Source organism: Musca domestica, unplaced genomic scaffold, assembly GCF_030504385.1.
Source record: "Musca domestica strain aabys unplaced genomic scaffold, Musca_domestica.polishedcontigs.V.1.1 57, whole genome shotgun sequence".
Lineage (NCBI taxonomy): Eukaryota > Metazoa > Arthropoda > Insecta > Diptera > Muscidae > Musca > Musca domestica.
In genome coordinates this window covers 2431424-2452381 of record NW_026712358.1, presented here as the reverse complement: position 1 = coordinate 2452381, position 20958 = coordinate 2431424, and the positions used below count along the sequence as shown (strand labels likewise).

The 20958-nt window shown below is 36.3% G+C and overlaps 3 protein-coding genes across 4 annotated transcripts; all 3 read left to right on the top strand.

The window, feature by feature from the left end:
• Positions 1 to 1933: 1933 nt before the first annotated feature.
• LOC131805501 (putative uncharacterized protein DDB_G0271606) lies at positions 1934 to 5380 on the top strand. The gene is made up of 3 exons (XM_059128706.1): positions 1934 to 3603; positions 4333 to 4569; positions 4695 to 5380. The coding sequence occupies exons 1-3, from the start codon at positions 2131 to 2133 to the stop codon at positions 5229 to 5231; spliced, it is 2247 nt and encodes a 748-aa protein (XP_058984689.1). The 5' UTR covers positions 1934 to 2130; the 3' UTR covers positions 5232 to 5380.
• Positions 5381 to 10438: 5058 nt separating this feature from the next.
• LOC101894483 (uncharacterized) lies at positions 10439 to 15354 on the top strand. The gene is made up of 5 exons (XM_005180291.4): positions 10439 to 11293; positions 12925 to 13074; positions 13137 to 13406; positions 13463 to 13719; positions 14101 to 15354. The coding sequence occupies exons 1-5, from the start codon at positions 10732 to 10734 to the stop codon at positions 15280 to 15282; spliced, it is 2421 nt and encodes an 806-aa protein (XP_005180348.3). The 5' UTR covers positions 10439 to 10731; the 3' UTR covers positions 15283 to 15354.
• Positions 15355 to 17516: 2162 nt separating this feature from the next.
• LOC101893132 (pre-mRNA-processing factor 40 homolog A) lies at positions 17517 to 20943 on the top strand. 2 transcript variants are annotated; one of them, XR_225519.4, is made up of 7 exons: positions 17517 to 18242; positions 18306 to 18553; positions 18625 to 19976; positions 20036 to 20098; positions 20155 to 20244; positions 20305 to 20668; positions 20733 to 20943. XR_225519.4 is itself a non-coding variant. In XM_005180283.4 (6 exons), the coding sequence occupies exons 1-6, from the start codon at positions 17845 to 17847 to the stop codon at positions 20593 to 20595; spliced, it is 2442 nt and encodes an 813-aa protein (XP_005180340.2). In that variant the 5' UTR covers positions 17517 to 17844; the 3' UTR covers positions 20596 to 20943. The 2 variants fall into 2 exon arrangements, 1 of the variants encoding a protein (XP_005180340.2); XM_005180283.4 differs by having other exon boundaries at positions 20305 to 20943.
• The last annotated feature ends 15 nt before the right edge of the window (positions 20944 to 20958 follow it).

Below are 20958 nucleotides of genomic sequence, written 5' to 3'. Positions count from 1 at the left end.
TATAAGCTAAAAAGCAAATTGTTTATTTATTATTATTATAATGTATTTATTTCCATGGTTCAAAACAACTCAGAAGGGATACATTTTGTACGAGTACGAATATCCTTACATAGTGAGTTTTCTCTGTATCTATTAATTTTACATTACGCCAAGGGAAACAAGGATATTTGAAACTTACAACTAATATGTGATAGAGAACGTCGGCCGAATTGCCAGCAAATAAATATATCTTAAATTTTAGTTATTTAGCTTTTCTTGCAATGAGCTAAACTTGGAACTCGAAGTTTAACAAAAACATTAGGGAGGAGGAAGAGGGAATAGATTATGTGATAAGATATTGAGTAGATTCGATCGAAATCATTTAAATTGGCATGGCCTCCATACCATAGTATAGAGGGTATATTAAGTTTGTCTGTGGAAATCACTCTGACTTCCGAACAAAACTAGATTGATAAAATTTTACTCAAATGTATATGTCGTCGTATTGGCCCTAATATAACAGCTACATTCGGTATTTTTAAGATTTTAACAGAATTTTTAACGGATTTTATTTTTTTTTTTTGAGAATTTCTAAATTCGTTACAAATGGTGGAGGGTATTCAAAGTTCCGAACAGGCCGAATTTAGAGCTTTTTAATTTGTTTAAATTATGTATTGTAAATTTTGGAAGAAAACCATGTTTTTGACAGTTCCATATCAATCAATCAATCAATAACCCATCTGCAACATTTACGAATTAATCTTATCCTATCATTCTCTTCTTTGAGATCGAGTGTTAGAATCGGCCCTCAGACTTGTCTCTATGACACTCTCTTCTCTACAAAAAGAAAAAAGAGTGGCGGAGGGGGAGATCGTGTATAGAAAAAATACACGTACTCGGAATTACAGCAACGGTATGACAAAAACTAAAAAATGCTCGACAAAAGTAGAATCTGCTCGATTTCGAGCGAATTTTTTCCTACTCAAAAACGAGGAAAACTTGATCACTCCTATTCGAGCGACATCGAAAAAATGAGTTTGATTTATTTCTGCGCTACCGCTCAAGTTCGAATGAGTTTCACACTATGTACAAATTTGAGGGAGTTTGTCCATTCTCTGCCGAAATAATGTTTTGAAATTCATTTTGTCAAAACTGTTTGAACCTTCTTATTCTTCGAACATTTTCTACAAATTTGAAATAAATTAGGTCTCTTTTCAAATTGACTGTTGTAGGACAATGCTTACAACCCATCTCTTTCACTACCATTTTTTTTTGTTGCATGGCCGCAAAATGATATGATACTCCTTTTAATATACACATTTCCCAAAAACTAAATGTGTTTAAAAGCCTGTCAACAACTGCATATTTGAGTTGCACTCACAAAATTGCGTGACTACTGGCATGGGAATTCATTTGTGGATCGAGCGCACGATAGGTCAGTTGTCCATTTTCGAAACGCACATGACTGCGGAAAGTATGTTCTGCCGGCAGTTGAAAATAATGGATCGAAATAAAATTGTATTTTTACAATGTTTAAGAATTTTTACAACATTGGTACCATACACATTGAATATTATATATTGAGTTACGCTTGTTTGTGTTGAAATAATCTTAAAGAACAAAGTATACAACGTTAAACAATCTGAATCCTTAGAGTGCATAAAAGTGTTTTTTCCAAGAGTATGAATTTTAAAACATAGCTGTTTTCCAAATCATTTTGAGGAAATATATTCCATTCGCTGATAACGAACACGGCGCCAAATTTTGAACCACATTTTAAAGGGTTAAAATAAGCTAAAAAAAATTACCACATCATTTATGTGCGTCTTTAGTCTGCTTATGACTGTGCCGTCGAATTGCTTGCATCATATTTACTAGCTACTACTATCAACTGAAGTCAGCAACTAATTGCAATAATTGTATTTTCCTCGTTTTCTGTTTCTCTCTTTCGTAGGTTGGAGCTGTGGTGAGACGCTTTTTGCCCAAAAAAACCAAAAAAAAAATGTGCATGCAACCAACCGACATAATGATTTCCAGAGAAGTATTTTAAGTAGGGTTTTTTTCGCCCCCGAAAATAAACCCTAAAGCTCTTCCAGAGAACACAACAACACAAAAAACCAAAACGGCAACGTGCATTTTGTGCCACCATAAATGGTAACACAACGACTGACAATGTCTGCCGTCACCAACACACATAAAATTAATGGAAATTTGATTGTGAGTGCAAACGCAAATGCTGCAGTAGCAACAACAACGACCACGGCATCATCATCGTCATCCAGCAAAACGTTTTTGCATACTAACCCCCACCCATCGAGTCATCAGCACCACCAACACCACGCCACCAATCAACTACAACCTTCTCCCAATAGCCTCCAGCAACAGCATCAGTCGCAGCACAGCACAAATTTGAAGTCATCATCATCGGCCATCGGTTTAAGCAAATTGCAGGCACCGCAACAACATCAAAGGCGTTCCTTTATTCCCTCAGCAACGTTGCAGCAGCAGCAACAACAACAACACCAACATATAACGGTTGCAACGTCTGGTACGGTCACCCAACCACCCCAAGCGAATCAATTACAAACAGTAGCGACAATACATCAGCCATCCACACCAGGCCAACAACTGCATACCGTCCAATCGGCGTCATCGTCGTTAGGGGCCGTGGGTACCACACAAACCCAAACGATTTCAACGACGGCGGCGGGCACAACAACAGCTCTGAGTGGCGCCAACACCGACCAATTGACGAATCCTTCGAACAGAAGAAGTTTTTATCATTTGCAATCTCTGAAATCGGCAACAAATCTAAAGGCTCCAGCCCACTCCATACCGCCGCGCTATCAACCACCGCCACAGCCATCCAACACCAACAACAGTAACTGCCAGCAGCAACAACCACAACACACGACTGGCATTCTGAAGAATTTGCATTCGCAACGATTAACAAACGGCACCAAGAGCAGTACGGGCACCTCCAACGGTTATACATCATACTTTCCGGAGACTCAGAGCAACGGTCATTTGGGCAACCTAAAATATCCCCCGGATATACCACAACTCTCCAGCGTCTTCATACCCGACTCCTTGAAGAACGCCTCCGCCAGCAACTCGCGTTACTTGCAACAGAAACACCAACAACAAACTAATCAATCACAACTGCAACAGCGATTGCGGAGTGTTAATCAAACAACAACGAACGGCACCACAACCAACAACAGCAACAACAACCCGAACAACCTGCTAAACGGCCATCAATCGGCATTGACGGAGCAACAGCAGCTACAACAGCAACAACAGGATATGTTAAAATTTGTACGCAAATCCGATCAAGATCATCCTTCACCAAATGCCTCGGTCACGTCCAGTGGTACAGGTGGCATACCGTCGACGGCTGGCCGCCTGACTGCCGAGCAGAATCGCCAGCTACAGTCGCTGATCAATGAATTGCGCGCCCTAAAAGAGCAAAATCAACGGCTCATGGATGACAATCAGGAACTCCGAGATTTGTGTTGTTTTCTGGACGATGACCGGCAGAAGGGTCGAAAACTAGCTCGCGAATGGCAGCGTTTTGGTCGTTATACAGCGAGTGTAATGCGACAAGAGGTGGCAGCATATCAGGTGGGTATTTTTTTTTTTTTTTTTTTGAAATAAACAACGATTTCAGTTGTATCCAGGGCATACATTATTTGTAAAAGGTCTTAAAAGCATAGATCTACATATGTAATTTTATTGAATGAATTTTCTCAGCTTTAAAAACTGCTAACGGAGCCGATTTGGAAAATTGATCATCAAAAAAATTGAACAAATGAATGAATGTTAGCAAATTTTATTTTATAGGATTTTAAATTAGGATCTTTGTTTAGAGGACTATCCATTTGAAACTAGATCAAAATCTGAGAAGCTTATTCGTATCATTACGATTACGCCGATCTAGTACCGTTTTCCCAGACAGATTTTTGAGAGCAAGACGGATTAGTACACCCATTCGAATGTCAAATATATCCAGCCAACTATTTGGTTCCAAAGAAGTAATTTTATCTTGAGACCAAGCGATTTTGGACTACATCATTTTGGGTGAAAGAAACGGGAGGGTGAGATACAAAGTTGTTGTTAAAGTTGTTAGGCTCCTCCAAAGCAGTTGAAGAAGAAGTTAAACTATTTTCAAAAATTTGTTAAACTATAGAAAAGGGATTCCCTTGAAGTTCATTTTCCGACAGTTAGCTAATAAAAACAGAAGGTTGAAATTATAGAATCTTGGGCCGCTGTTGTCGCTCTAAATAAAGCATTTATGCCTTTTGCTAAAACAACTGATTGATAACTTGATATTTTTCCTCTGTTCCATTTCAGAATAAACTACGTCAGCTGGATGATAAACAACAAGAACTCATCACCGATAATTTGGAACTGAAAGAACTCTGCCTTTATTTGGACGAAGAGAGGGCTCACATTGCGGCCAATTCGTTGTGTGTGAACTGTGGTGCCTCTACTCGCAACACGTTGAGAGACGACGGCGACGGTTCAAGTTCAAGTACAAATGCCGATGAAAACATAACTGCTTTGAGAAACTACGAGAGGCAATTACCGGTAAATACAAAACTAGAATAGAATATAGTCCATGTACCATAAATGCCATAGGAAAGAAATTCGCTAACAATTATTGTTTGTTGTTGTTTTTGTTCTCTTTTTTTTGTTTTTGTATTTTCTAACAGGATCTGCATTTACGTTCAACACTGCAAGACCAAACACTCCAGTACGTGCGATCTTTGGAACGACGCATACAGCAATTGGAGGAGGAACGTTTGACCAACACTACGAACGCGGCAACAACAGCCAACATGGCAAGCCAACAACAGCAGCAACAACATCGACCATCACAACAGCATACGACGCAGCAGCAACAACAGCATCAGCAGCAACTGCATCAGCCAACAAATGTCACAACAACAGCAGTAACAAATCACCAAAACCAAAAACTAACAACACAAACATCGACATCGTCGTCGCCATCTGCATTAAATGATGGCTTAGTTGATCCCATATCTGGTCGGCCAGAAGCTGTTGTACGAGCTCTACAAGTTTTAGAAGTCAGAGAACAACTAGAACGCGATAGATTGGGCCATCTAACCGGCAATGCCATCGATCAAATGGATGACGGTGAAAAGGCTTTGGTACGCGAGATGTGTAATGTTGTTTGGCGCAAACTGGAAGCCAGTCCAAATGGTCCGACGACACTGGAGCCACTATAGAAGCTTGTAACTTCAATCAAACACACATCGATGGACACACGCCGTTGCATTTCCACCACCACACCTCTTCTGTTGTAAATTTAAGCAAACTTTTTCCAACTAAACCCAAGCTGCCAGAAACCTGCCACCAGACTTTCCCAAAACAAAAACAAATCAAAATCTCGCCAATACTTATTTTGGCTGAACGACGACGAACATCTTTGTTTAGAAAGTTCTGCAACTGAATAGTTGGGCATTGGTTTCATCTTTGTAAAATATCAGAATATGAGAAGATTTTCATTGTAGCCCCTTAAAACTTTACTTCTGAACCCCATCCACTAATCATTGCGCCCAAAGGCCCGCTAGCAAGGCTCATTATTGGTCTTTTATTTAAGCTTTAATATTTTTGCGATATTTTTTAAGTTGTCCATAAAAATTACGATACTATCGTAAGTTATCCCATTAAGGCAAAACCCCTGAGCAAATAATCGGTTATATATTCTTGTCAATATATAATTGTGATTATCGATGTGCACTACATTGCTTATTGCAGTGTAGGGTACACTGTATATTTTTAATAGATTTTCTTTAGAATTTCCCCCATTGGAATTCTTTTGAAATTCGCATTTTTTCTATTCCTTTTTTTATTACTTCGCTGTAATTTTTTTCATTATTAATTTATTATTAACTGAACCTAGCTATAGATATGTAAGTTTAACTACATAAATAACCCACTTCCAAAAAATCGAAATAAAATATAAACAAACATACATACATACCTACAAACACATATGTATTCAAAATATAACATCAATGGTGTTTTTGTACTTAAAATATAAATCGCATAGGGGCGGCGGAGAGCAAAGAGGTAGGTATGCTTACCGATTTGATGGCCCGCTGAAGTTGTCGAAAAAAAGGATAACCAGATAGGAATTAAAGTAAACTAAAAAGAGTAGGAAATATCCAGAGTCTGCAACAAATTTAAGCTATTTTTTATAATTGGTTAGAATTTCAAAAATGCATATGATTTTGAATAATTTATTTTATCTTATATTTATTTTATATCATAGAGGAAGAACGGAAAATATTATGTTATTCAGTACTGACTTAAGGTCTGTTTCTGTATGACGATAAGAATAAACGCGAAGAATAATCTAAATGAGTTTTCTAAATTTTTAAGTCAACTCCAAAAAAATCAAAAATTTTAAATGATTGAATTTCATAGAAAATAGGTTTCATCTCTGGTTTGTGTAAGTATGGCTTTTCTTTGTCAATTTAGAAAGGTATTTTTTAAATAAAATTATGATTGCACGAGATTATCTCTCAATAATTCTATCCATGATACGGTTAAGAGGTATGGTGATGAAACGGCTGAATACAATTTTTCTGAGTGTGGGGGAGAATTTGGGAGAATTTTCCAGAAAAAAAGTTTTTCATTATGGAATTCAAGCGTTATAGTGTGATTTCTTTACATTTGGTTGGAAAACCACAAGTGACTATCGTTAGAGCACTCCAGCATTACCACGCTTCAATTCCAGCGCACAATGGCCACCAATATCTCCGAATACCAATCCGTTGAACTATTGTGTCTGGAGTATTTTAGAAAGGAAGGTTGTCATTCAAAACTTTAAATATAGGATCGTTACGATAGGTCATTAACTGAGCTTTGTTTGCTAGACAAAAATGCCTCTTTATCTCCTTGATCCAAACTATAGAGTTTTTGAGACATGCAAACCTCGGATATTTATAAAAGACATCATTTAAAGATTCAATGAAAATTAAACTGGTAATTTTCTACTTTTTCTGTGTCATCCTGACCGCAACATGAGAGCAAAAACAAAATCAAAACCAACATTGTACGGTTATGTGAGATTCATACAATGTCGTCTTATTAAATGCTCTGTATATTCAGCGTCAGATATTTTTAAGTGATTTCATTGTACATTATTCTACCAGTTCCAGCAACAACAACAACTTCTTTCCAAAGCAAAGTAAAAAACTTTCTTCTTTTGATGTTCTTGTTACTGCAATAAGTGGCAGTTTTTGCTGCCGCCGTTGCTAGCCGATTCGTCTTGTAGCGGTTGCTGTTTAACCTGATTTTTTCTTCCAACAACTACATCTGAGACTTACAACAACATCATCACATGGCAATGACAAAACTTATGCCTGCAACAATTTCATAGCGACGAGGAGCGATCTCATAGATGTGGTCACGATATAAATGAAAATCTTAGAGTCTCGAAAATAGCTATTTTCAGGGTTAACTTATAGGAGTTATACACCTGACCGTTTATATGTCTCTTTGTTTGGATTAAATATAAAGTCACACACTTTGAAAAAAAAAAATTAGAAACCTGTTCCAGAACTCCAAATTCGCAAAACTACTAGATTCTTTTCAGGTTCCGGAACAGACCACATGATAACTCATGTACTAACAAATCCTATGTACAACCTTCTTTAGTGCAGTATGTTAAGGCCGTTTTGTCAAAGAGCTAATTAAGATATAAACTTAGTATTTCGAAAATAGCAATTACATTTATTTAAATAAATTAAATTTAAATAGATTTGTCCATCACAAATTGATGAGTTGACTTAAAAAAATGAACTTTTCGTTGTTAAATTTCTTTCAAAAATTAGTTGCACTATTACCATTTTTATTTTTAAATACAGTTCAAATTTGAAAAATGTAATTAGAATTTTCACACTATTTTGATAAATTAGGACTTAATTTCCATATCGCTACCTCTCCCATTTCCATTCCAAACCGCTTCCATCCTCTTAAGAGAATAAATGTGAGCCACAAGAAAATTAAAAAAATACTTCAACAAAGAAGAAGACCAATATATTTATAACAAAGACAAACCGAGAAGGAAAGATGTTGTTCTGCGACCCCACGACAATCATATCATTACAGCTTAAATGAAAAAAGAAACGAAAAACTGGAATTTTCCAAACAATTTACAAAAAATGCATCAGCGTTGACCATGATGTGCTCCAGAAACTATGAACAACATACAAATGCAGAATCGGTAGACTTTGCAACAATGTTTAACGCGAGCGCATACATATGTACACATGCATGTATTTGTGGTGTGGGAATATCCGTTGCAGCATCATTGGTGCTTAAAGCGGAATTTAAGCAATTTTTTCCAAAGCAACCAAAAGAAATTTACAAGAAACAATCAATGAAAGTGAATTTTTTTTCTTCTTTGAAGATTCTCACAAATCTCTGTTATTTTTGTTATGAATGAAACGCAAAACTGTCAGAGATAATGTCTCTTGCTGGTTACTCGCTAACAATGGAGAGAAAAAACGACAAACAAATCTCCTGCTCGAAAAAATAATTACGTGGATCGCGATTAATGTTCGTATACACATAATTAATGAAGACGAAACGAGAAGACCAAGCTGAGATACTTTTCCGTCTGAGAGATCATCTTTGAAGTTCAACAAGCAAGTTGTGGGCTATGAACGGGTGTGTCATAATTAGCTAATGTTTGTTTCTACGGAAGTTGGGAGCATACTGCACTGCACATAAACAGGAATGTACAACGGCATGACATGGGAAAATGCATTCAAATTGTGAGATAATTTCCATTATTGTTTTCATTTTTATGAAAGTAAAATTGTCTTCATTATTTATAAACAAATAATAAGGTTTTCCCCTTTCAGAATTATGTGAAAGGAATTAACATAACGGTTTTAAATATAATTGGCATTATATAGTGAAACACAATGGAAATTAAATAAAAAAAAAAAATTATAATTGACATGTAACTTCCTTAGAGCCTTAGTTAAACAATTGTGGGTGTCAGTCAAAGATAAAAAAACGATCTGAGTAAAAATGTTTAATAATTTTAATTAAGTCACTGTAATAAGCATCAAATTTTTTAAATATTTTCGTTCAGAAAAAATCCCTACTCATTTGACAAAAAAAAATATTTTTAACAATATTATTTGACGGTGAGTATTTTTCAACTTTCTCAATTAAAAAAAACAAGTAAAAAAGCAGTAATTTCGGCCGGGAAGAACTTTGAATACCCTCCACCATTTGCAACCAATTAGGAAATTTTCAAAAAAATTAAATCCATTAAAAATTCTATTATCTTAAAAATACCGAATATTGGAAGGTGCCGATATATTGGGGATGTATGATATTGTGGACCTATATAGCAAAATACCGAATATCGGGGGAACTGTTATATGGGGACTATACGATATCGGGGTTAAAGTACTCACAAAGAACTCCTTGTGTAGAATTTCAGAGAATTCCATTGAAAAATGTGTCTAAAATCATTGAAATATCGGGCGTACCGTTATATGGGAGCTATACGATATCGTGGACCGATACAGCCTATCTTCGAACTGGACCTGCCTGAAAACAAAAGACAGATCTGTGCAAAATTTTAGCTTCTTATCTTTATTTGTTTTGACTGTAGCGTGATTAAAACAGACGGACGGACGGACAGGACTAAATCGTCTTAGAATCAAGAGTATATATACTTTGTTGGGTCTAAAATTATTATTTCGATGAGTTACAAACGGAATGACGAAGTTAATATACCCTCCATACTATGTATGGTGGAGTGTATAAAAAATATTGGTCTTAACCTGGCTCTAAAACAATTCTGAAAGTGTATATTTCCTTAAAATTAAGATTTTTGCTAAGAATAATAAAAACAATAATTCTATAATTTCTTTTGGCTTAGAAGAAAATAAATACTTGCCTCTGTGAGGCTACAATTGTTTATCTACATACTTCAAGCATCACAACCAAACAATTTGAATAAAGAAACGCTTAGTTGACAAACTTCCTTTGTTGCTAGAGAAATATTTGAGAGGCAAACTTTCATTGATAATAACAAAAGACTTAAGACACATACACAATTTATTCTATACCGACTAAAAGTGACCAACTTGTTTTCTCCACAATAACTACAACAACAACCACAAAACAATCATTTCTTCAATTTCCATATTTACAAATAATAGAAATAAACCCAGTATATGTTACACTAAGAAAATGAATGTATGACTGTATGTGTGTTTGGCCAAAATCAAGTGAATACTTGTAATGTCAATACTGCAAAAGTCTAACGCATTTCAGCTCTCTCTCTCGTTGTGTCTATTTCAAGGCTGATAATGGGCATTTAGCCAGCATTTGTTTGGCTGACCAGCATCTCTTGGCTCTGTGGTCCATGGAAGTGTGCAGGCAGAATATTGCACAGCAATGGATTATTTTCAAATTGACGGTGAAAAGGAAAGCACAAGCACGCATTGAGTGAAAACGATTATTTGTTTTTTGTTTCTTTGTTGTTAATAATTTTTACAAAAGAACGTTTAAAAAACCATTAGAGATTCGCAACTCAGTATTCAAAACATTTTATAGTCCATTAGAAGAATAACTGTTGTCGATTTTGTGAAACGAAAACGAGAGTCATAGATAACAACTCAAGGAAAAGAAGAAGAACAATACGAACCAAGAAATCGTAGTAAATTACTAAATTCAAATTCAAAACCGATGGAACTCGCTTTGAAAACAATAACACACACAACGACAGATACGATTTTTAATACAATAGCCGAAAAGAAGACGAAGAAGAAAGTGTTTTTCAAAATAGCTAATCATCGCCAGCCACTACCACAACAACAACACAACCACCTCAGTGCTCATTACAAATATTTTACAAGAAAATACCTTTTACTAAAATGCAACACAACAACAATAATAATGATAATAGCCTGGTTGTCGGCAGTAGTTGGTGCGGCGCCGCCACATGCTGCTAGTAGTGATAACAAAGTCAATCGTGCCGCTTGGCCTCCTCTGAAGCATCATGACATTTGGAACGGTGATCTACAGGATTTAGGGGCAACCGACATCAAACATCAAGGTGCTGATGATTACAGAATTTATGACGATGCCGATCCAACACATCAGGCTAACTATATGCATGCGCTAACCAATGACTCAACGCAAACTCCAAGGGATTTTAATTGGAATCTGTATTCGTTTATGAATTTCTCATCGACGTCCTCCATCATCGACAGCTTGAAAGATGTTAGTTTTCAACGACATAAAAGAGGTGAGAGAGAGAGTGTTTAATGAGAAAATGTTGTATTTTTTGTGGATTCTTATAGACTTAAATAGATACGATTTTTATACATTATAATTTGTATAATACTCTGGAGTTCATGGTATAATGGATTTTTTTCGTTGCATAACCTAAAAGTATGCAATAAACAGCACTACTATTCCTAATGAGTTAACTACGCAATTAACGACAATTATCGATAACAGCAGTATTTTAATTGGTTATAATTTCGTAATTAACAAAATTTCTGAACTGAAATAAAGTGGTCGCTAAGCCCCTTCGGACGGGAATAGCGTTGCTAACTTTTAATTCAAGATTTACACGAATATTGTGCGTTTTAAAGCTATCGGTTTTTGCCGTTACAGACGATTATCACTTCCAAATGCAAATTGTTCATTTAAAAAGGAACTAAAATTTAAAAACATTGTAGCTGTCGGTAGGTCTTAACGACTAACATACCGACAAATTTCTTTAATTGCTGAAAATTTGGTCGCTAACTTTAGTTTGAGAATCAAAAAGTGTCAATTTAATAAGATGCTAAATAGACAAATTCAGAACTTGGCTTTTTCTTGCCTTAAGAGGAAGTAAACTGAATACTGTTTCACAAAATTTCATAATTCACGATAATTTTGTTAAAAAAAAAATGTTCAGAATTGAATTGGAAATTGAAAAATATGACCAGGACCCTTGCAATATCTAAAGTTAGGTGGTGTCATTATATAAGGGCTTGCCAAGAGGTGGACCTATTATGTAAATAGTGTTTCAACATAAAAAGAATTCAAAATTCCATAATTTTGTAAATTTAAAGGAAAAATATGACCAAAACTTAGAAAATGCTTGGAATCGGATTTATCCGTATAAGGGGACTATACCAAAAAATGCGGCGGTATGACTGATTGTTGTACCAACAATTCTAAATTTAATCCAAAGATCTGCATAAACTCTATTCTAAATAGATATACCTTAAACTATAGGGATCCTATTGTATATGGTGAAAACTATATAATGGTTAAAAAACATTTGCCCTAAGAACCTTCTACCTACTATCAAGTCCTCAACCCAAACTGGTTACTGTGCAGTGAAATTATCAAAGAGTTTTCAGCGAATTTGGAAAAAATACAAGGCTTTTATTAACAAAAATGTATGCTATTTTTTTATGGAATGAAATTTGATGTAAAATAAGTTTTATTTGATGTAGTATAGAGGAAGAGTTTTTACTCGGATTGGATACGTCTCAAATTTAAATTTCTTCTTTTGACACCTTCTACCTAAATCGAAATTTTATGTTACTTTCAGGCGTCAACTCGTAAAAAGTCCGAGAGTACCATAGCTCAGGTTTTTTTTACGATATCATGAAGGAAAAATCTGTTGTCGCACATCAATTTTTAAAATCTTGCAAGTTCTGCAAACAGAGCACAGAATTATGGTACAATTAATACTGAGTAAATTCTAACTACCTTCTACATCCGTTGTAAAGTACGTGCGTATTGTTTTAGAAACAATTAGTTTATTGTCTGATTCAGAAAAAAAGACAAAACTGAAAACAAAAATATAGTTCATTTTATGTCCATCGTAATATAGTAAAGTTAGAAGTTCGATAACGTAATTTATTCAATTTTTAGTGATTCATTTATTCCCCGTACCCGTGGATGGAGAGTGCTTATCGAACGACGGTCGCCGCACTGGCACCTGCTTCAATGCCTATGAGTGTCGCAACAAAGGTGGACAGGCAAAAGGTGAATGCGCCCATGGTTTCGGAGTTTGTTGTATTTGTAAGTAGCCGAGGTTAGGGAAATTTAATAGGAAATTTATTGAACTTACTGCTTTCTTTTAGATATTGCCAATTGCAATGAAACGATCAGCAACAACATTACCTACCTTGTGTCGCCCAGTTTTCCCAGCTTCATGCCCAACAACATCACCAACTGCAAATTAAAAATAAAACTAATGAACGATGACATCAGTCAGTTGCGTTTTGACTTCTATCATTTCATACTGGGCCAGCCCAATCGCCGAACTGGGGTATGTGATGGAGATGTTTTTAATATAACGGGTGGTCCGGGCGGTACATTTTCCTTGTGCGGTCAAAATAGTGGACAGCATGGTGTGTATAATGAAGATAAAGAAATTATTTTATAATGGACTGTATAATTTTCATAGTTTACTACGACGTTGGTGGGCGAATGGTTCCGCGACAAACCCTGTACGGTTCCTTAAGACCATTGCGCTATGAAGATTTATATCCGGGGCGTAATTTAACCGGAGATACTAGCATGGAGATTGAAGTTAATTTGCACTTTGCCCCCAGATTTCTGCCAACTCGTCTGTGGGAAATCCGCATAGCCCAAATTCCATTTAGTCAACGAGCCCCAGCTGGATGTTTGCAGTATTTTAATGGAGCCGAGGGAGTTTTCCAGGTAATTAAGTGAACTATGCTCATTGAAATCTTTCATTGAAGGGTAGTTTAATAAACACCGGTAGTGGGATTCTATAACTCTTTTTTTTATGGTTACCGACAAAAATCGATAAGTTTGAAACCCAAAATATTGATATAAAAACGAAGTTAAAGTTGACAACATTGGTATCTATCGGTAGGTCTTAGCGACTTTTGTTAATTGCCGAAATTACAAGCATTTTAATTTTTCCATTACGGGTTTAAATTTCTTCGAAAATGCTAAAAATTACATTGACCTAAGTAAATAAAATAAAACCGCTAGCGGTTCTATTTTTCAACTTTTTTACTTAAAATTAAAAAATACTTTCGTAAACGATTTTATGTGTAATTTTCAATTTTCCAGACTTTCAATTTCGCTGATAATGGTCGCCATCTAGCCAATCAAAACTATCGAATTTGCATGAGACAAGAGGTTGACATGTGTTCCATCGTGTACCAACCATGCGACGATCAATCATTTCGTATCGGACCTAGAACGCCAATGAGGTTTTCTAGTCCAACACAAAATGGTGGTGGAGGAGGGGCTGGAGCTACCCCAGCAGCAACAATGCCATCTAGTATTATGAATATGCCATCGATGGGGAGTATGCCTTTAATGGATCAAATGCAAATGCAGGTGTTATCGGACGATGTTATGGATATAATGAACATGATGACCACAGCCACAACATCGGCAACCGCCTCTCCAAGCAGTACGACTTCTGTTGCCACAATGTCGACTGCTACATCTAGCGAAGCTGTTATGTCTTCTTCAACTGTTGCCACGACAACGCCAACAGCCACAACGACATCAGTCCCTACTACAACATCAACTGCAACTTCAACAACAACAACAACATCTCCTTCTAACGATGACCCGGATGAAAGCTCAGAAGTACCTTCATCATCAACAATGGCGACCACTGCAGCTACGATGGCAACTTCCTCTGCAACATCAGATACGACAGCATCAACTATGTCGTCGCCAAGTGCAGATGATCCCGAAGAAAGTTCAGAGGCCACGTCGTTGTCAACTACTACTACCAGACCCACAACCACCCCATCGACCACTTCTACAACCGCAGCTCTCAGTGATGATGTTCAAGGTTCCGGCGATGGACAGGATGGTGATACCAGATTTCGACCGACACCATCGAATGTCTCTAAGCGACCGCGCCCAACAAGTGGGGGGTTCGACTTATTGGGATTTTTACGAACGGCTTTTGAAATGAGATTTCGCAGTGCAAGACAGGCCAAGTTTTTAACAGAAAGACAAAAACGGCAATTTTATAGCAGTTGTCGTGATCGCATAACAATGCCATGTATTGTGGAAGATTTCATTGGAACTGGTCTTGGACCATTGCCCGGTTGTGAACCCGTGCACTGTGGCATGCAGTTCTGCTCAAATGGGATGTGGCCATGTCGCATTGAATCGACCGTAACACCCTTTTATGTGGGAATACATTTCGGTGATGGTAGAGGTAAAGGCAGTCCAGAAGATAATATCGGTGCCTGCCTTCGTTATCAACAAATTCAGTGCATGTGATTAAATTTAATAATAGAATAGAATTGTAGAAAAGGTCTAATGCGAACTGATTAAAAATTGGAGCAAATCCTATCATTGTGTATTGAATTACCTTATAAATATTTCAAGACCTATCCTTGTAAGAGAAGGCCAAAAATTAAGTTTTTTACAAATTGTTGAAATGAAAAGTAAAACAGAAATAATAAAAATTAAAATGATAACGATTAAAAATTACAAAGGCCATTTGTTTCTATTTTTATAACGCGAAAATAAAAGCGAAAAAATTTTTTAATTTAAATAACTGTTTGCCTGTTTTTACGGGACAAATAACGACTTGGATTGAGTTTAAAATCAGCTGTCGGCAAATTTTTTAAATTTGTGCTGATGGTAGAGGTCTTTTTCATGGTACAATAAAAAGGTATTGCGAAAGTATCAGCTGATATTTTTTCTCTTTTTTTGGTGTCATAAAAAAAAATAATGAATGTAAATTTAATCAAGAATAACCTGAAAACGTAAAAAGTTAGTTGGCATCAAAATTGATACTTTTTTGACTCCTAACCAATGGAATTTGTTATTTAAAGAGGGGCCTAAAGTTTTTTTGTTGGGATAGTCCCGGAACTCATGAAGAACTTGAATTGTGGCACCATCGAGCCTTTATACAATTCAAAGTTTAATAAATCGAAAGTGTTTAAAAATCAAATCAAAGAGCCGTTGTAAGAATTACGACGAAAGCCACAAAATTCAATGTGAATCCTGCAGTTTTGAAAATGACGTCGGTAGTGAAGATCCCGGTATTTTTGCACCCTTTACTCAGCGGTAATACTCACTATACATTATGTTGATTATGTAATATACACCGTAGTGGTTTGTTTTAATGTTGGCCATAGACGTGGTATGAATTTAGAAGTCTCTGATCTCTGAGAAACTGTCATAAAACTGAATAAAAAGTAATACCATGGTACAATTAAGTCAAGGTATCCTCATATGAAACAATAATATTCAGCTCTGTATTTTTTCTGTAATTTAACTTGTTAAATTTATATTTCATTGAAAAAAAGACCGATCTCTGATTTGTCAACATCCAATGAATTTATAAATTAAAATTTTGACAATAATATGTTGTCAAATGTATAATTTTGAAAAAAATATTCATATTTGCTCTGTTTAGAACATGCAAGAATCTACAATTTTTCGCAAAGGAAAATTTTGGAACAGAGAAACTGTTAGCACTATGTAAACGGGTGCTTCTTTGATACTAGCCCCTTCGTTCATTCAGTGAACACATACATTTGACACTCGTAATTTTTATTCCTTCTCCACTTTCTATACATTCAGCTTTCTGTGTGTTGTCTCCATGGTAGAAGAATAAAGGTAGTCGCATCGATCCAGCTGCTTGGACAATGAACTGTCAAACCAATTTTGGAATTAAAATTTTTCAAAGAAAAATTATTGAAATTTTTAAAAACTTTTGAAACATGCATATCATAATAACCCTTCGATTGGCTTCGTTTTTAAAAAAAAAAAACATATAATAATCTACTTATTTTTTACAAAAAGTTTGAAAAATTTTAGCTTTGATGCACCTACTTTTATTCTTCGACAAAGGTTGGCTCTGTGTGCTGAGGGTATTGAATTATTGTATGCTTGTATAATGCAAGGCATATACGTTACAACAGTTGGAACAACTTTATTCATTTTAAATTATGATGACATCGGAACTAAATGTGTCCTTTATAATTGGCAATTGCGTGATTTTATTTCTATAATTTTAATGTGCGTACTATGGTTTATCCGTGTGGTTTTTGCGAACGTTGCTATCGACTGGTACGAGCAGAAAATCAGAATTTTTTAAATTTTGTACATCCTAGACACATCTTCGTACAACTAGCCCACAAACAATACTGATTTGAATACAACCTCTCCCAAGTTTTACGGTAAAAGAATACAGGTAGATACATCAATACTTGCGAACATTGATACATATGTCAATAAATTTTTAAGGTTTATTTCAAAACTAAGTATATTTGTATATGTATTTCCATACGATGTCAAACGGAAGCTATAATATTCCTTTTTAAAACAATTTTTACAAAGTTGAATATTTTTTCATTTAAAACTTTCAATTTCAAAACTTTGCCAGTTTATTGTACCAGCAGTTGTACCTTATGTGGCTTGCATAACGTGTATGCCTTGCATTAGCTTGTTAATGAGACACTGAAAACACAGCGCGCCGCCGTCATTTATTTGACACATGAAACACCGCCGCCGTCGAGGAAATCGTTCTGCTTCGTTGTCTGATTCCGGCGTATCGTAAATGGTTTCCGATTGTTTTTTGTCCAATAAAAAAATGTACAGTTTGTAAATAATTATATTGTTGTTCAAAAAACTATATCAAGTTAAAGAAAACATTGGAAAACACAAAGTTCGCTGAAAGCCTATTGTTAAAAGTGTCGGGAAAGACGACGCTGCAATTGACAGTTTGAGGTTATGCTGAAAAAAGCTATATCAGACGGTGAAAAGTGAGAGAGAAAAGAAGACAACTGAGAACTGTCAACATCGGTAGCTTGGGAGAAACGTATTAAAATGAATTTACCACCAGCAGCTGGTGCTCCTCCTGCTTTGGGCGGTATGGCATTTCCACCTGTAGTTCCTCAGTTCAATATACCTCCACCTGGATTTGGAGCTCCTCCACCAGCTGAATTGGCTGCTGCATTTGGTTCAGCCCCGCCAAATACTGAATGGACAGAACACAAGGCTCCCGATGGCAGACCCTATTACTACAACAACATTACCAAGCAAAGTTCCTGGGAGAAGCCAGAGGTTTTAATGACACCGGCAGAACGCTTGAAGCATCAGTGTCCATGGAAGGAGTATCGCTCGGATGCAGGGAAAGTCTACTATCACAATGTAACCACCAAAGAATCTAGATGGGATCCGCCGCCAGAATTTTTAGATATGCAGGCAAAAGTAAAAGCTGAAGAGTAAGATTTTTCGTGTATTTTTTGTTGGCATGAACGAATTTGTTATGTACGTATTTATTTCAGAGCTGCTGCAGCAGCAAAAGCGGTTGCTGCTATGACTTCTTCCAGCTTGGCCGGAATTGTCCCACCCGCAGCACTAGCTAGTATATTGCCTGCCACCCTACCAACCGTAGCAAAGATTCATACACCCGATATTCATTCGCCCTTAACCCCAGGTAGTAACGAGAATTCCTCGTCTGCTTTGGACCAAGCTATGGCGGCAACTTTGGCTGCCATTGAAATTCCAACCTCCAACAAAGAGGATAAAGAAAGTAAAGTTGTTAGAATTTGGTGTTTAATGAAGATGACTTTTCCTAACGTATGACTTTATTTCTACTTCCAGATAAGAAAGAATCATCAGATGATAACAAAATTGTGTTTAAAGACAAGAAAGAAGCCATTGAAGCATTTAAGGAGCTCTTAAAAGAGAAGAATGTTCCCTCCAACGCCAACTGGGATCAATGTGTCAAAATTCTTTCAAAGGATCCCCGCTATAACTCTTTTAAAAATCTAAATGAAAAGAAACAGACATTCAATGCCTACAAAACTCAAAAACTAAAAGATGAGAAAGAGGAGGCAAGACTTAAAGCTAAGAAGGCCAAAGAGGATTTGGAAAAGTTTCTCATGACCAGTGATAAAATGAACTCAACATTAAGATACTATAAGTGTGAAGAGTTGTTCGCCAGCAATAGAATTTGGACATCAGTACCAGAGCCAGATCGAAGGGATATTTATGAGGATTGCATTTTTAATTTGGCAAAACGTGAAAAGGAGGAGGCTCGGATGATGAAAAAGAGAAACATGAAAGTGCTGGGAGAGCTTCTGGAATCTATGACCTCTATAACATATTCAACCACGTGGGCTGAAGCCCAAGTAATGCTTCTGGAGAACTCTGCTTTTAAGAATGACGTAAATCTACTAGGTATGGACAAAGAGGATGCTCTCATAGTTTTTGAGGAACACATACGCACACTTGAACGTGAAGAGGATGAAGACAAAGAAAGGGAAAAGAAGAGACAAAAGAGGCAGCAACGCAAGAACAGAGACAACTTCTTAACACTCCTAGATTCCCTACATGAGGAAGGGAAGCTAACTTCAATGTCGTTATGGGTGGAACTTTACCCAATAATTTCCGCTGACATTCGATTTTCTGCAATGTTAGGTCAACCAGGCTCAACGCCATTAGATCTATTTAAATTTTATGTAGAAGACTTGAAAGCAAGGTATCACGATGAAAAGAAAATCATCAAGGAAATACTTAAAGAGAAACAGTTCGTTGTTAAGGCCAATACTACATTCGAGGACTTTGCTACTGTTGTGTGTGAAGATAAAAGGTCGGCTACTTTAGACGCGGGCAATGTTAAACTAACATACAACTCATTGCTTGAAAAGGCCGAGGCATTGGAAAAGGAACGTTTGAAAGAAGAAACCAAGCGTCTGCGAAAATTGGAGAATGAAATCAAGGCTGCATGGTTGGAAGCGAACGTATCGCCACATGAACCATTCGATTCTGCGCAAAAGCTTGTGGAGCATTTAGAAGCCTATGCTATTTATGAAAAAGAGCTTGGAGTACGAAAGATTTGGGACGACTTTGTTAGAGAAAGTGAAGATGCATGCACACACCATCATTCGCGGTCGAAGAAATCTAAAAAGAATAAGAAACACAAAAAACGTTTAAGATCCAGTTCTAGATCTGTAAGTAAAAATAAAATTATTTCCAGAAAATATAATTAATTTTTTGTTTTCTGTTAAAGGATATTGAAAACGATCCTGCCGAGATTGAGAGACCACGCAAAAGAAAATCACGATCCAGATCGGTAAGCACATGAGTATGGTCTTTAACTACATTTTAATTATATTCTTGTCTTTATAGATATCAGTTAGTTCGAGTGTGAGCCTTGATAGCATAGACAGGGTTTCCAAGAAGAAGAAAAAGAAGAAGAACAAGAAATCTTCCAGAGACGTAAGTGCAAAAAATGTTAACTTTGGTTATTATTTGTTTTTCAATTAATTTTCATTACAGTCATCATGTGAATCAGAACGCGCTAACTCCATAAACGGTTCTCCGACCACATTGGCCATTGAAGAACTCTTGGCATCGCAGCCCAAGAAAAAGAAGAAAGAAAAAAAGAATAAAAAAGACAAGGAACGCAAACATCACCACGACAAACAACGGTCGGTGACACCTCTTAGTCCCGCTGCCAGCAACCGGTCTCATAGTTCGCGAAATGACGAACAGGCGCTTAGTGAAACAGAGTTGGAGTCGAAACGTGCCGCTCTGTTAGCCCAATTGAACGAACAAATGGAAGAATGATTAGGATTGATCGTCTAGTAAATATTTAAATAAGTACGCTATAATGAGGATACAGAACAATGCCGCATCAGATGTATGTTTCACATCAATATCATTTTCGAACATTGAATATTAGTTTGCTTTCCAAACATTTCTAGTTTCGTACTGTAATCACGTAATTTATGGTTCTTTTTACCGAATATTAAATGCGGTAAGTTTGGACATGATTATTTTAGATTATTTTTTATAAAATCAAGAATTAAACTTTTTTTAAGTATATGACATCGGTATTGAGTCACAGCGTTATGAACTAAGTATTCATAAACCTTTAAATAAATCTAAATATAATCAAAAAACTAAATACATTAATTAGTTATTGGTGTT

Excerpts from the sequence above, each read along its gene's own strand:
- LOC131805501 (XM_059128706.1), top strand. The coding sequence starts at position 2,131 with ATGGTAACACAACGACTGACAATGTCTGCCGTCACCAACACACATAAA. Across the intron at positions 3,604-4,332 it reads AAGAGGTGGCAGCATATCAG|AATAAACTACGTCAGCTGGA; the intron begins GTGGGTATTTTT and ends GTTCCATTTCAG. Across the intron at positions 4,570-4,694 it reads ACTACGAGAGGCAATTACCG|GATCTGCATTTACGTTCAAC; the intron begins GTAAATACAAAA and ends ATTTTCTAACAG.
- LOC101894483 (XM_005180291.4), top strand. The coding sequence starts at position 10,732 with ATGGAACTCGCTTTGAAAACAATAACACACACAACGACAGATACGATT. Across the intron at positions 13,075-13,136 it reads TTTCGGAGTTTGTTGTATTT|ATATTGCCAATTGCAATGAA; the intron begins GTAAGTAGCCGA and ends GCTTTCTTTTAG. Across the intron at positions 13,407-13,462 it reads TCAAAATAGTGGACAGCATG|TTTACTACGACGTTGGTGGG; the intron begins GTGTGTATAATG and ends TAATTTTCATAG.
- LOC101893132 (XM_005180283.4), top strand. The coding sequence starts at position 17,845 with ATGAATTTACCACCAGCAGCTGGTGCTCCTCCTGCTTTGGGCGGTATG. Across the intron at positions 19,977-20,035 it reads TAAGATCCAGTTCTAGATCT|GATATTGAAAACGATCCTGC; the intron begins GTAAGTAAAAAT and ends TTTCTGTTAAAG. Across the intron at positions 20,099-20,154 it reads GAAAATCACGATCCAGATCG|ATATCAGTTAGTTCGAGTGT; the intron begins GTAAGCACATGA and ends TTGTCTTTATAG.